At 39.2% G+C, this 13,260-nt stretch overlaps 1 protein-coding gene across 2 annotated transcripts in view; it reads left to right on the forward strand.

Annotated features, from left to right (window-relative positions):
* Positions 1-13,260, forward strand: part of AGO4 (argonaute RISC component 4) — a 40,981-nt gene that overhangs the window by 13,698 nt on the left and 14,023 nt on the right. For both annotated transcript variants that reach the window (XM_027059678.2, XM_053211320.1), the window contains exons 4-13: positions 1,910-2,091; positions 2,281-2,417; positions 2,571-2,705; positions 3,384-3,471; positions 6,277-6,424; positions 6,687-6,806; positions 6,930-7,058; positions 7,299-7,432; positions 8,536-8,720; positions 10,256-10,415. In XM_027059678.2, coding sequence (XP_026915479.1) covers positions 1,910-2,091; positions 2,281-2,417; positions 2,571-2,705; positions 3,384-3,471; positions 6,277-6,424; positions 6,687-6,806; positions 6,930-7,058; positions 7,299-7,432; positions 8,536-8,720; positions 10,256-10,415 — 1,418 coding nt within the window. The remainder of the gene's footprint in view (positions 1-1,909; positions 2,092-2,280; positions 2,418-2,570; positions 2,706-3,383; positions 3,472-6,276; positions 6,425-6,686; positions 6,807-6,929; positions 7,059-7,298; positions 7,433-8,535; positions 8,721-10,255; positions 10,416-13,260) is intronic.

Consider the following 13,260-nt stretch of genomic DNA (forward strand, 5'->3'; position numbering starts at 1 on the left):
TATGGCACTTGAACTCATGAACTGTGAGACTGTGACCTGAGCCGAAACCAAGAGTCAGACGCTTAACCAACTGAGCCACCCCTGTGCCCCTGGCAACTTAATTCTCAGTTGTTTCACATAGTGTTGATAGATTTGTTATTGTGTCCATATTCCCTTGTCCCTTAGTCAATCAATAATTGAAGATGAGATAAGCATTAGAATCTAGGTTGATTATGTCATCTCTACATACATTCCAAGGTTTTCACATTGCTAAAGTACTTGCTACCTGAATCTGAACAATGGAGTCTTTATAGAGTATAGAAAATTATCTAAACCCACTGATGAAAATATTTGTAATACCATAATAACTTTTTCTAAATTTATTTTAATTAGAAAAACCGTATATAAATATCTACTCATTATAAACTTACTTAGACAATCTAGAAATACTGTGATTTCCAGCCTCCTCACCTGCCTATACCCTTCATCCCATTTTCCTTTTTAGAGGAAACTATTCTAATAGTTTGGTATGTATCTTTTCAGATATTTTTATGTGCATTAGCTATTTATGCATATGTTTATGTGTAATCTTGTTTGCATATCATTCTATGATTCACTTTATCACTTAACAATATGTCTGGAAGGGGCACCTGGGTGGCTCAGTCACTTAAGTGTCCAACTCTTGATTTCAGCTCAGGTCATGATCTTACAGTCATGGGATTGAGCTCTTCACTGACATTGTCGAGCCTGCTTGGAATTCTCTTTCCCTCTCTCTCTGATCCTCCCTGACTCACGCTCTCTCTAAACAAACAAACAAATAAATAAATATAAAAAAAAACAATATGTCTGGGGGATCTTTCCATTTTTTTTACATTTAGAGGTTTTATTATTTTTTTTAATTCAAATTCTTTTTATTGTGGTAAAGAGTACATAATGTAAAAATTACTATTTTATCCATTAAAATGTTTTTTTTTAATGTTTATTTACTTCTGAGAGAGAGACAGACAGACAGAGCATGAGTGGGAGAGGGGCAGAAAGAGAGGGAGACACAGAATCCAAAGCAGGCTCCAGGCTCTGAGCTGTCATCACAGAGCCTGACACGGGGCTCAAACCCATGAACTATGAGATAATGACCTGAGCCAAAGTCAGACTGTCAACCAACTGAGCCACCCAGGCACCCCTTAACCATTTTTTTTTGAGAGAAAGAGAGAGAAAGGGAGTGGAGGAGAGGGGCAGAGGGAGAGAAGAGAGAGAGAGAGAGAGAGAGAGAGAGAGAGAGAGAGAGAGAGAGAAATCTTAAGCAGGCTCCACACTCAGCACAGAGCCCGATGTGGAGCTTGATCCCACAAATCTGGATCATGACCTGAGCCAAAATCAACAGTCGGATGCTCAACTGTTTGAGGCACCCAGGTGCCCCTAACTAACCATTTTTAGGTGTACAATCCAATGGCATTTAGCATATTCACATTGTTGTACAGTCGTGACCACTATTGATCTCCGCAACTTTTTCATCCTCCTGTACTGGAAGTATGTACCCCTTAAACAGTAAGTTCCCCTCTCCTCTTCCTTTAGTTCCTGCTATCCACTGTTCTACTTTCTGTCTCTACAAACTTGACTATTCTAGGTACCTCATATATATGGAATCATACAATCTTTTTCCCTTTGTGTCTGGCTTATTTCACTTAGCGTAATGTTTTCAAAGTTCATCCACGTTGTAGCATTCCCCTTATTTTCAAACTATTATTTGCATAATGGTCAATACTAAATTATTCCCCTATTGATGGAGACTTAGGTTGTTTACAATGTTTTGCAACTACAGAAAGTGTTAAAGTTAAATATCCTTATGCATATACTATATTGAGTATTCCTGGGATCTTTTTTTCAGCCTTTGTAAATAGGTATATGTAAATGTGATTTTTTTTTTCCTTAGGTTGATATGGAAGTGACACTTCCAGGTGAGGGTAAAGACCAAACCTTTAAAGTGTCTGTTCAATGGGTATCAGTTGTGAGCCTTCAGTTGCTTTTAGAAGCTTTGGCTGGGCACTTGAACGAAGTCCCAGATGACTCAGTACAAGCACTTGATGTTATTACAAGGCACCTTCCCTCCATGAGGTTAGTATCTTCATTTGAGTTCTTTCCCAAAATGTCAGGGGTTTTTTTTGGTAGGTTGCATCAGAGCCACTGAAAGGTTTCTGCATAAGTCATAGTTCAAACTTGGTTTCAAGTTTGTTTATAAAGTTGGGGGAGAAATGAAAGACCTTGCACGCTTTTCATTGTGAAACATGCCAACTATTTTTTCAGGTACACTCCAGTGGGTCGTTCTTTTTTCTCACCTCCTGAAGGTTATTACCACCCTCTGGGAGGGGGCAGAGAGGTTTGGTTTGGCTTTCACCAGTCTGTGAGACCCGCTATGTGGAATATGATGCTCAATATTGATGGTATGATGGAATTCTCTTTTGATTCTTTGTTCTTTTGGCTGGTTGTTTTTGTTTTTGTTTTTGTTTTTTTTGTTTTTTTGTTTAGTTTTGTTTTGTTTTTTGTGGTGCTTTCCCTCTCTCTGAAGCTAAGTATCCTTCCTCTCTGTTTGTTAGTATCTGCAACTGCTTTCTACCGGGCTCAGCCTATCATTGAGTTCATGTGTGAGGTTTTAGACATTCAGAACATCAATGAACAGACCAAACCTCTAACAGATTCCCAGCGTGTCAAGTTTACCAAAGAAATCAGAGGTAGGTATTTGCATTGTGGTAGTCTCAGAAAGGCAGCTCCACACGGTGGAAAGAGCACAGTCTTGGAGTCAGACACATCTGGGTTTCTAGCCCAGCCCAACCAGTTCTATCAGTGGGACCTGTGGCTAGATACTTAATCACCATGAGTCTTAATTTATTCATCTCTAAGGTAAAGATAATAATATGTATCTTTATGGTTGATGTGAGAATTAAAGGCAATTAAATGTATAAAGCTTCTTGCCCAGTAGCTGGCACATATCAGACACTCTAAGCCTTACCCACTTAAAAGCTTCCGTTTTAATAAAATAACACAAGTTCATTTATTATCCCTTTGGAATTTCTTTTCTTCTTGTTATTAGCTTTCTTCTCTCACTAGAACACAAGCTTCATCAGGGCTATCTCTAGATCTGATAATAAGTACCAGAGTAGTTGATGCATAGTAGATATTTATTGAATTAATTAATAAATTTAAGTAGATTGCACATCTTAAGTCATCTGGGTTCTAAGTTTTTCTTCTTAGCTGAGACTTTTTGCCTGTACATGATGAAATTGTTCCCATATCCTTGCAACTTTTGTCCTGTACAATGCCATGCCTTTCCAAAGACAACATTTAAACCTGTTTTCATCACTTTGATTTTAACTAACACCCAATGTCTTGACTTTTTTTTTTTACTTCAGGTCTTAAAGTTGAGGTGACCCACTGTGGACAGATGAAACGAAAATACCGAGTTTGTAATGTGACTAGACGGCCAGCTAGTCATCAAACGTATGTTAACCACATCTAAAATGATACTGTTACATTTTTCGGTAACAGAGGAAGCTGCTATAATCATTTGAGAAATTGGCATCCCATATTGTAATCTTCAAAATCACTGTAATCCTCTTTTAAGCACCAAAGCTTTAAAAAATGTTTTAAGTATTTTTGATGGAGACATTTAGAAAACATATCTCTTGGCGTTTGATTCATTTCACCTCTTAAACACAGAGGATGCCAAACACAGATCAACTTTTATGTAACAATGCCGAGTCATGATTAAAAGCATCCTTTATTATACTGTTGTAATTCTCAATGCATGTCCCAAAGGGTTTGTCAAGGCCTATACATCATATAAGGCTGTCATGGGAAGATAATTGCTTTGTGTTTTGTTTGGATTTTTCTCTCTTTGTAGTTAGTGGCTACTTCTTCCAGCTGTCAGTATGTATGGCATGCCTCTTAACAGCTCACTCATTTCCATTTTCCAAACTTATTTTTCTTTTCTTTTTTTATATGTTTTTTAAATGTTTATTTATATTTGAGAGAGAGAGAGAGAAAGAGAGAGAGCGCGCGCACGCGCGCGCGCATGAGCGGGGGAGGGGCAGAGAGACGGATACAGACAGAATCTGAAGCAGGCTCCAGGCTCCGAGCTGTCGGCACAGAGCCCGATGTGAGATCATTGGAGGCGCCCCTCCAATCTCATTTTTCTAATCACCCAACTTCTAATCCACTGGGAACTACGCATAATCAGAAAATATATATGAAAGTGCTTTTTTTTAATTTACTATATCTGTAAGTTTTATTCTTGTAATCAAGATCTTTAAATTCATATCTGACATAAATAAATATTGGCTCCTCCAAGTAAAGAGCATGAACTTAAACATATAAACGACATTATTTTGTTTAGTCAGAAGACTTTTGTTTGTTTATATTCTACTCTGACTTATTTTTTTAAACAAATTTTTTAATGTTTGTTTATTTCTGAGAGAGAGAGCACACACGAGTAGGGGAGGGGCAGAGAAAGAGAGAGGGGGACAGAAGATCTGAAGTGGGCTTCGCTGACAGCAGACAGCCTGATGTGGAGCTCGCACCCACAAACCGTGAGATCACAGCCTAAGCTGAAGTGAGACGTTCAACTGACTAAGCCATCCAGGTGCCGCTAGTCTTGACTTTATTTTAGATCTATGGTTCTCAACGCTTAAACTTTAGTGTACATTGGGGCACCTGGGTGGCTCAGTTGTTTGGGCATCCGGCTCTTGATTTCAGCTTGGGTCACAATTTCATGGTCTATGAACTTGAGCCCCGCATCAGGGTCCATGAGACAGCGTGGATCCTGCTTGGGGTCCTCTCTTTCTCTGTCCCTCCCCTGCTTGTGCTATCTCTCAAAATAAATTAAAAAATAATAGTAAATAAAAAACCTTTAACTTTAATGTACATCAAAATCACTGGGAGGGCTTTGTTCTAGATAATAGAAGTTTTGGAGTGATCTCTGGATAAATGTGGTATATTAATTCAGTGTGATTTGATTAAATTCTTCAGTAAAAACTCATATGCATCTGATGTGAATTTCTTAAGAGTTATAAAATAATATTTCATGTATCCTTCATATTATACCATTGACTTCATTCTCTAGGGGAAACAAATGTTACCCAAACTTTATGAAGTCACTATTGAGGAGTGTAGCTTTTTTAAAGAACTGTATCTTTTTCATTAATTACTTCACATAATCCTATAAGAATAATTATACTTGTAGGCTTGTATGATCTTTGCATACAAATTAAAAGCATATAGTTTTAACATTTATTTAATTTTGAGACAGAGAGAGACAGAGCATGAACCGGTGAGGGTCAGAGAGAAGGAGACACAGAATATGAAACAGACTCCAGGCTCTGAGCTGTCAGCACAGAGCCCGACACGGAGCTCGAACTCACAGACCGTGAGATCATGACCTGAGCCGAAGTCAGCCGCTTAACCGACTGAGCCACCCAGGCGCCCCAAAAGCACATGGTTTTAAATATCACATAGGTGATCCTCACTGCATTGTTACTTTGTAGGGCTGTAGCAGTTAAGAAAACAGATTAAAGTTATTACCAAATATTTGCACCAAGTATTTGAGATAATTTGCCCCCTAGAAAAGCCAAAGAAAGGGAACCTCTTAAATTGCACTCCCCAGTTTATATTATATATCCTGGCAAAGCCTCATTTTCATGTATTTAGTCTTGTTTCCCCCAGACCCACATATATCTGTCCTGGTTTGGGGATATGGAAATTGGCCTCAATAACTATGTTACATTCATGTTACAAATAGTTCTCTTAAACAAATAAAACTTCTGTGTGTGGGGTGCCTGGGTGGCTCAGTCGGTTAAGCATCTGACTCTCTTTTTTTTTTTTTAATTTTTTTAAGTTTATTTATTTTTGAGAGAGAGAAACAGCACAAGCAGGAGAGGGGCAGAGAGAGAGGGAGAGAGAGAATCCCAAGCAGGCTCCACACTGCCAGTACAGAGCCCAACGAGGGCCTCAAATCCACGCACCGTGAGGTCATAACCTCAGCCAAAATCAAGAGACAGATGCTCAACCGACGGAGTCATCCAGGCGCCCCAGCATCTGACTCTTGATCTCAGGGTCGTGAGTTCAAGCCCACTTTGGGCTCCACGCTGGGTGTGAAAGCTCAAAAAAAAAAAAAAAAGGAAGAAGATTGACCTTTGTTTTTTAAGTGACTGATCAAGGTAGAAAATGTTTGTAGGCTTTTGTTTGCTTGCTTGTTTAAGAAAAAAAAAAACCTCGAAGAAATTTCTGAAAAGATATTCTCTCCTGTAGTTTTCCTTTACAGCTAGAAAATGGTCAAGCTATGGAATGTACAGTAGCCCAGTATTTTAAGCAGAAGTATAGTCTGCAGCTGAAATATCCCCACCTCCCCTGCCTCCAAGTGGGACAAGAACAAAAACATACATACTTGCCACTTGAGGTAAGCTAAGCTGAATTTTCTTTTGCCAAATCTGCCAATCTCTTGAATGAGTTAAAAAAAAAAAAAAAGAAAGAAATCACGTTCTAGGCTAGTGGCAGAATCTAGTATTAGTTTTTAAAATGTTTTGGGCAAATAGCTTCACCAGGTAACAGCATTTTCATGTTTTGAGGAATGGAAGATGTAAGATACAGTTTAGCTCTATCTAAGGCTCACGACATAGAAACCCATTACACAAAACGAATTTCTCTTTTCCTCTCGGTAGGTCTGCAATATTGTGGCAGGACAGCGATGTATAAAGAAGCTCACGGACAATCAGACTTCCACAATGATCAAAGCGACAGCAAGATCTGCACCTGACAGACAGGAAGAAATCAGTAGACTGGTCAGTAAGTCATGGTCTTCAAGATAAGCTAGCTTTAAGATGAGAAAAGAAGAAAATATAAAACTCCTGGTGGGACACAGTTACTCTTTGGTTTTTATATACGCAGGCTTTCCTGTTCCTTAGGTGAAGAGTAACAGTATGGTGGGTGGACCGGATCCATACCTTAAAGAATTTGGCATTGTTGTCCACAATGAAATGACAGAGCTCACAGGCAGGGTACTTCCAGCACCAATGCTGCAGTATGGAGGCCGGGTAAGCTTTTTATTTTATTCAGCAAGCTTCTTCCAACAACCAGTCAAAAAGAGAATAACCCAGGGTTTCTCCACTACACCACACTGAATTTACCCATAGTTTTGTTCAGTATTGCTTTTTGTCTTTTGGCTAATACCAAATAGAATTTTGTTTATCCCCTCATCGACATTAAAATGGCCTTAGATTGTAATGTCTTTTCTCTTTTCTTTTGTTTCTTTTTTGTTTTGTTTTTTTTTAAAGAATAAAACGGTAGCCACACCCAACCAGGGTGTCTGGGACATGCGAGGAAAGCAGTTTTATGCTGGCATTGAAATTAAAGTTTGGGCAGTTGCTTGTTTTGCGCCTCAGAAACAATGTAGGGAAGATTTACTAAAGTGAGTATCTTCATATTTTCAGCTTAGTAATATCCCTTCCAGATATGAAAATACCATCTTTACATGAATGTGCTATGTGCACTGGCACTAAATCCCTGACTCCTATAGTGACACCATCTGGCTATAGGAAAAAGACCTTGTATTATAGTAAATTGCAAACTTGGGAATGACATTAAGAATCTGAGTCAGCTTTCTTACATTTAGAGCAGAAATTTGTGACTAACAAGGCCAAAGCAGTGACAGTTGGCAAACTCTTCTGAGTTCTTAGTGAAGCTTCCTGTGGTATTAATTGTATCTTTTCAGCTAAGATAAAAACTAGTCCATTTTTAATCATTATAATTTACTAGTGAGCTTGTTTTATTGCAGGGTCACTGACTAAGATCATTGGTTCATGTCTTACAGATGCAGCTATCTATAGAAAGGAAGTTAGTAAAAAGGGTGGAAAACTCAAGGCAGGAAAAGGGAACTGGATGAAAGAAAGGAATCTTACAAATCTTGACAAATGCACAAAAGAAATTCGGAAAGCTTTATACATATATTAAAGTAACTTCACAAATTTAAAATTTAAAACTTCACAATGAATTTTATTTTTTTAAAGTGATGATTTCTTTTGATAGTGTTATTGAATCAAATCTATTACAAGTTTGAATGTAATCCTAAATATACTGATTTGTGTTTCCATATTCTCAATTGAACACAAGCTTACCCAACTATTCTTGTGCCAGGCTTACCAAAATACACATTATCTGAAATTTTGACTTTGCTTTTCTTTAGTTCAGAATTATTGACCTGAATGTTTAAAAAAATCTTTGAACAGAAATGCTATTCTAGTCCCTGGGGCCCTGTTGAGGTATAATTATTTAAAAATTCAAAATGATAATCTGATAGCTTAATATTAATAACACAGATTCTTTGTGCATTATAATTGCAGTGATACAATTGCCAGCCCATTTTTGGCAACCGGTTATGGATTTTTTGTTTATTTGTTTGTCTTTAATTTTGGCTAAGAATGTGCAAAACTGAAAGAAGTGTCTTTGAGGAAAATAAATGCTAGGAATGTACTCTGAAATGAAAGCACTGTACTACTGGTTCTATTTTACCAGGAGTTTCACTGACCAGCTCCGTAAAATCTCTAAGGATGCAGGGATGCCCATCCAGGGCCAGCCATGTTTCTGCAAGTATGCACAGGGTGCGGACAGCGTGGAGCCCATGTTTAAACACCTGAAAATGACATATGTGGGCCTACAGCTCATAGTGGTTATCTTGCCTGGGAAGACACCAGTGTATGGTATGGACCCCTTTAATATCGAACGAGGGATGATTTCAAATAGTTGGTCAGGATAAGCTAGGTTATGCTGCAGTCACAAACAACTCCAAACTCTCAGTGGCTCAGATCATCCAAGGTTTATTTTTTGCTTTTCCTGTGTGTCCATTGAAGTAGACTGTGGCCTCTGTTACATGTCATCATGTTATTTTTCACTCTGAGACCCGGGTTGGCATAGCAGTTGCTATTTGGAATGTTCTTGGCCCCTTGGCAAAGAGAAAAGAGGGCTCTGGAAGGCTCTTAACATCTGCAACTTCTGTTTTTGAGAGAGAGGGAGAGGGAGAGGGAGAGGGAGAGGGAGAGGGAGAGAGAGAGAGAGAGAGAGAGAGAGAGAGAATGTGTAGCCAGGGCAGAAAGAGGGGGAGAGAAAGAATACCAAGCAGGCTCCTCACTACTGACACAGGACCCGATGTGGGGCTGGATCTCATGAACTATGAGATCATGACCTGAGCCAAAACCAAGTTGGATGCTTAACTGATGAGCCACCAGGTGCCCCAACATCCACAACTTCTTTTTTTTTTTTAATTTTTTTTAACGTTTATTTATTTTTGAGACAGAGAGAGACAGAGCATGAACGGGGGAGGGGCAGAGAGAGAGGGAGACACAGAATCTGAAGCAGGCTCCAGGCTCTGAGCCATCAGCCCAGAGCCCGACGCGGGGCTCGAACTCACGGACTGCGAGATTGTGACCTGAGCTGAAGTTGGACGCTTAACCGACTGAGCCACCCAGGCGCCCCTTAACATCCACAACTTCTTGACCACAACCAGCCACTGGCTCTTCCCAACCTTTTTGCGGGAAGCAAGAATGGGGGCCAGGAAGTACAGTGGGAATGAGTGTCGGGCATACAGTACCATTCCACCGTAGTCCTCAAAGCAGGAAGAACTGGAATGTTTGGTAAAAAGCACTTAAGAATATCAGAGTGGGGAAGAGTGGGAGAACCTACCACTGGCAGAAAAGAAGCTGTCTAGTTTGTATCTATTATCACAAGAATGATACAAAAGTTCCTTTGACTGTCATCTGAGTGAGGGATTTGGGAGCTACAGACCGGCTGTTTGAACTTTACAAAATGTCTTCAACTCCCTCTGTAGTTGTCTCTTCTGTTACTTTCTGGTTATCTCTGTGTTTAGAGGGGAAGAGGGGGAGGGTGGGAGAAAAATACTGAAAATTCCAAGAGCTGGCATGTATACTGATAGGGAGGAGCTGGGAGATGGATTCCTTTGCCAGACCAGTCCTGTGGAAAAAGTAACCTCGGGGGACTGCGTTAGTAGTGGCAGGCAGCATCCAAGGGTAAAAGAGGTGGCCTAGCTTTAATGCTCACCGGAGGGAAGAAGAAGGAAGTTTCCCTGGGGGTTTAGCAGATGAAACAGCCGCATCTAGCACAGGGTACCGTATACAGTAGGCACTCTGTAAATGTTTATGTGTGGATTTTTCCCTCTATTCTTAGTAATTAGGAGAATATTTAAACGTTGTTAAATTAATTAATGGATTTATTCTTGTAGCGGAGGTGAAACGTGTTGGAGATACCCTTCTGGGTATGGCCACACAGTGTGTCCAGGTAAAAAATGTGGTGAAGACCTCACCCCAAACCCTTTCCAACCTTTGCCTGAAGATAAATGCAAAGCTCGGAGGAATTAACAATGTGCTTGTACCTCATCAAAGGTAAGATTCTGAACTCTGTTTTTTTCCACTCTTGCATTATATAAGATCGAATGTAACATAATTTACAATAAAGCACACAAATCTCAAACATGCATCTCAATTACTTTTTCTTATATATGTATGAATGCACTCATGTAACCACTACTCAGGTGAAGACGTAGAAAATTTCCGGGACCTCGTCAGGCTTCCTTGTGGCCCTTCCCAGCAGAGAACCCCCAGAAGTTAACACTCTCACCATAGATTGGTTTTGCCTGTTTTTGAACTTCATGTAAATGGAACCGTACTACATGTCATGTTTTATGCCTGTCTTCTTTTGCTCATCATTATGTGTCTGGAATTCATTCATGTTACTGTATTAAGTAGTCATTTGTTCTTTTTCATTGTTGTGTATTATTTCATTATGTGAATATACCACAGAATTTTAATCTGTTCTGCCATTGATGGATATTCTTATATATTCATTATACATTTTTTCTACATTTTTGGTAGAATTTAAGTACTCTTTCTCTTGAGTGTATATCCAAGAGCAGAATTGTTAAGTTATTGAGAATACATGTGTTTAAAAAATTTTTTTTAACGTTTATTTATTTTTGAGACAGAGAGAGACAGAGCATGAACGGGGGAGGGTCAGAGAGAGATATAGAATCTGAAACAGGCTCCAGGCTCTGAGCTGTCAGCACAGAGCCCGACGCGGGGCTCGAACTCACAGACCGCGAGGTCATGACCTGAGCCGAAGTCGGCCGCTTAACCAACTGAGCCACCCAGGCGCCCTGAGAATACATGTATTTAGCATCGATAGATGCTGTCAAATAATTTTCCAGAGTGGTTGTACCAGTTTACGTTTCTGCTGAGAGTTCTGGTTGCTCCATATTCTCACCAACACTTGGTAGTATCAGTCCTTTTAACTTTAGCCATTTTGTTTGGGTGTAATAGTATCTCGTTATGGTTTTAATTTGCATCCCCCTAATGATTAATCCATTGAGCACAATTTCATATGTTTGTTGGCTATTTGGATATCCTCTTTTGTGATGGGTTTATTCAGTTCTTTGCCCATTTCTTTATTAATCTTTTCATTAATTTGTAGTTTCCCTATCTATTGAGATAATATCTGACTTGTTAACTCTGAAATGTTTCCATGTGGGGGCACCTGGATGGCTCAGTTGGTTAAGTGTCCAACTCTTGGTTTCAGCTCAGTTCATGATCTTGTGGCTCTGTGGATCCGAGCCCTACATCAGGCTTTGCACTGGCAGTGCGGAGCCTGCTTGGGATTCTCTCTCTCTCCATCTCTCTGTGCCTCTCCCTCACTTGTGCTGTCTCCATCTCTCTGAAAATAAATAAACTTAAAAAGAATATTTTCATGTGAAATTCTGTATGTGAAAGCAATTTGAAAAGATAAATTTAGGGCTGTGGTATTAGTCATTGCTATACTTAACAAGAATGTGAAATTGAGTGCCTTGATGTTAGTACAATCATATTCCAATTCTTAATTTTCCCTTGAATGAAGCTTATAGGTAACAAAATCCTTCCTACAACGTTGGTAGATGAGGTCTGCAGGCCATATGGGAAGTTAAGCTAAAATCTGAAATCATTTCATTTCACCCCAAACATTTGAGACGATATAGCATAGTAGCCTAGAGTGCATACTTTGGTGTCTGACTTCCTAAGATTTGGATTCCAACTTTACCACTTCCAAGTTATGTAAGCTTGGGTGAGCCCCTTATTCTCTTCTGTCTCATTTTTTAAATACGGAAAATTGAGATGATAATTGTACCACCCTCATGGAATTTTTCTGAGGACTAAATCAGTCAATACAGGTAAAGTGCTTAGCACAGTGACTGGTACATAGTGTATGTAAGATGTTACTATGTTACACATATGTATGTGATAGATACATGCCGTTGTACTGCTCTCTGCCAGACCCATGTTGCATAACGATACATATAGAGAAATCTCGCACAGCCTCTGCCCTCATGGAGGTATCTATTCTTTAGTACCCATTATAGGAGATTTTTAGATTTGGGATGTCTCCTATATTATACTTAAATAGTTAGAACTCAATTCCAAGTCCTACCTTAAAGAATTTACCAGAGAAGGATGCATTATATTTTTCTCCTTGATTCCTTAGAAAAATCAGTGCCAAATAAATGAATTCATTCTTTCAACAAATATTTATTGAGTGCCAACCTTGAGCTAGGCAGTGTTCTAGGCACTAGGGATGCTTCAATGAACAAGACAAAACAAAACAAAATTCTTTCCCTTGTGGAACTTATATTCATGTGTGTGTGTGTGTGTGTGTGTGTGTGTGTGTGTGTGTAGACAATAAATAAAATAATTTACTGGGGCGTCTGGCTGGCTCAGTCATTAGAGCATGTGACTCTTGATCTCAGGGTTATGAGTTCAAGCCCCACAATGGGTGTAGAGATTACTTAAAAATAAAATCTTAAAAAAAATAATCAAGTAAAATATGTGGTGTAAGTGATGAATACTACAGATTAAAATAGGGAAGTAGATAGACTCGATTCTCTTCTCTAAGCCTCACATCTTAAAGAGCATTGAGGTCTCTCTTTCTCTCTCTCTCAAAATAAATAAACAAACAAATAAATAAATTTTTTAAAAAATGGGGTGCCTGGGTGGCTCAGTCAGTTAAGCGTCTAACTCTTGGTTTCCGCTCAGGTCATGATCTCACAGTTTGTGTGTTTGAGCCCTACATCAGGCTCTGCTCTGATAGCTCAGAACTTGCTTGGGATTCTTTCTCTCTCCCTCTCTCTCTTCCCCTCCCCCACTTGCACTCACACACTCTCTCTCTCCAAATAAATAAATAAACAAAAAAAAAAAAATTAAAGAG

The sequence above is a fragment of the Acinonyx jubatus genome, chromosome C1, assembly GCF_027475565.1.
Source record: "Acinonyx jubatus isolate Ajub_Pintada_27869175 chromosome C1, VMU_Ajub_asm_v1.0, whole genome shotgun sequence".
Classification (NCBI taxonomy): Eukaryota; Metazoa; Chordata; class Mammalia; order Carnivora; family Felidae; genus Acinonyx; species Acinonyx jubatus.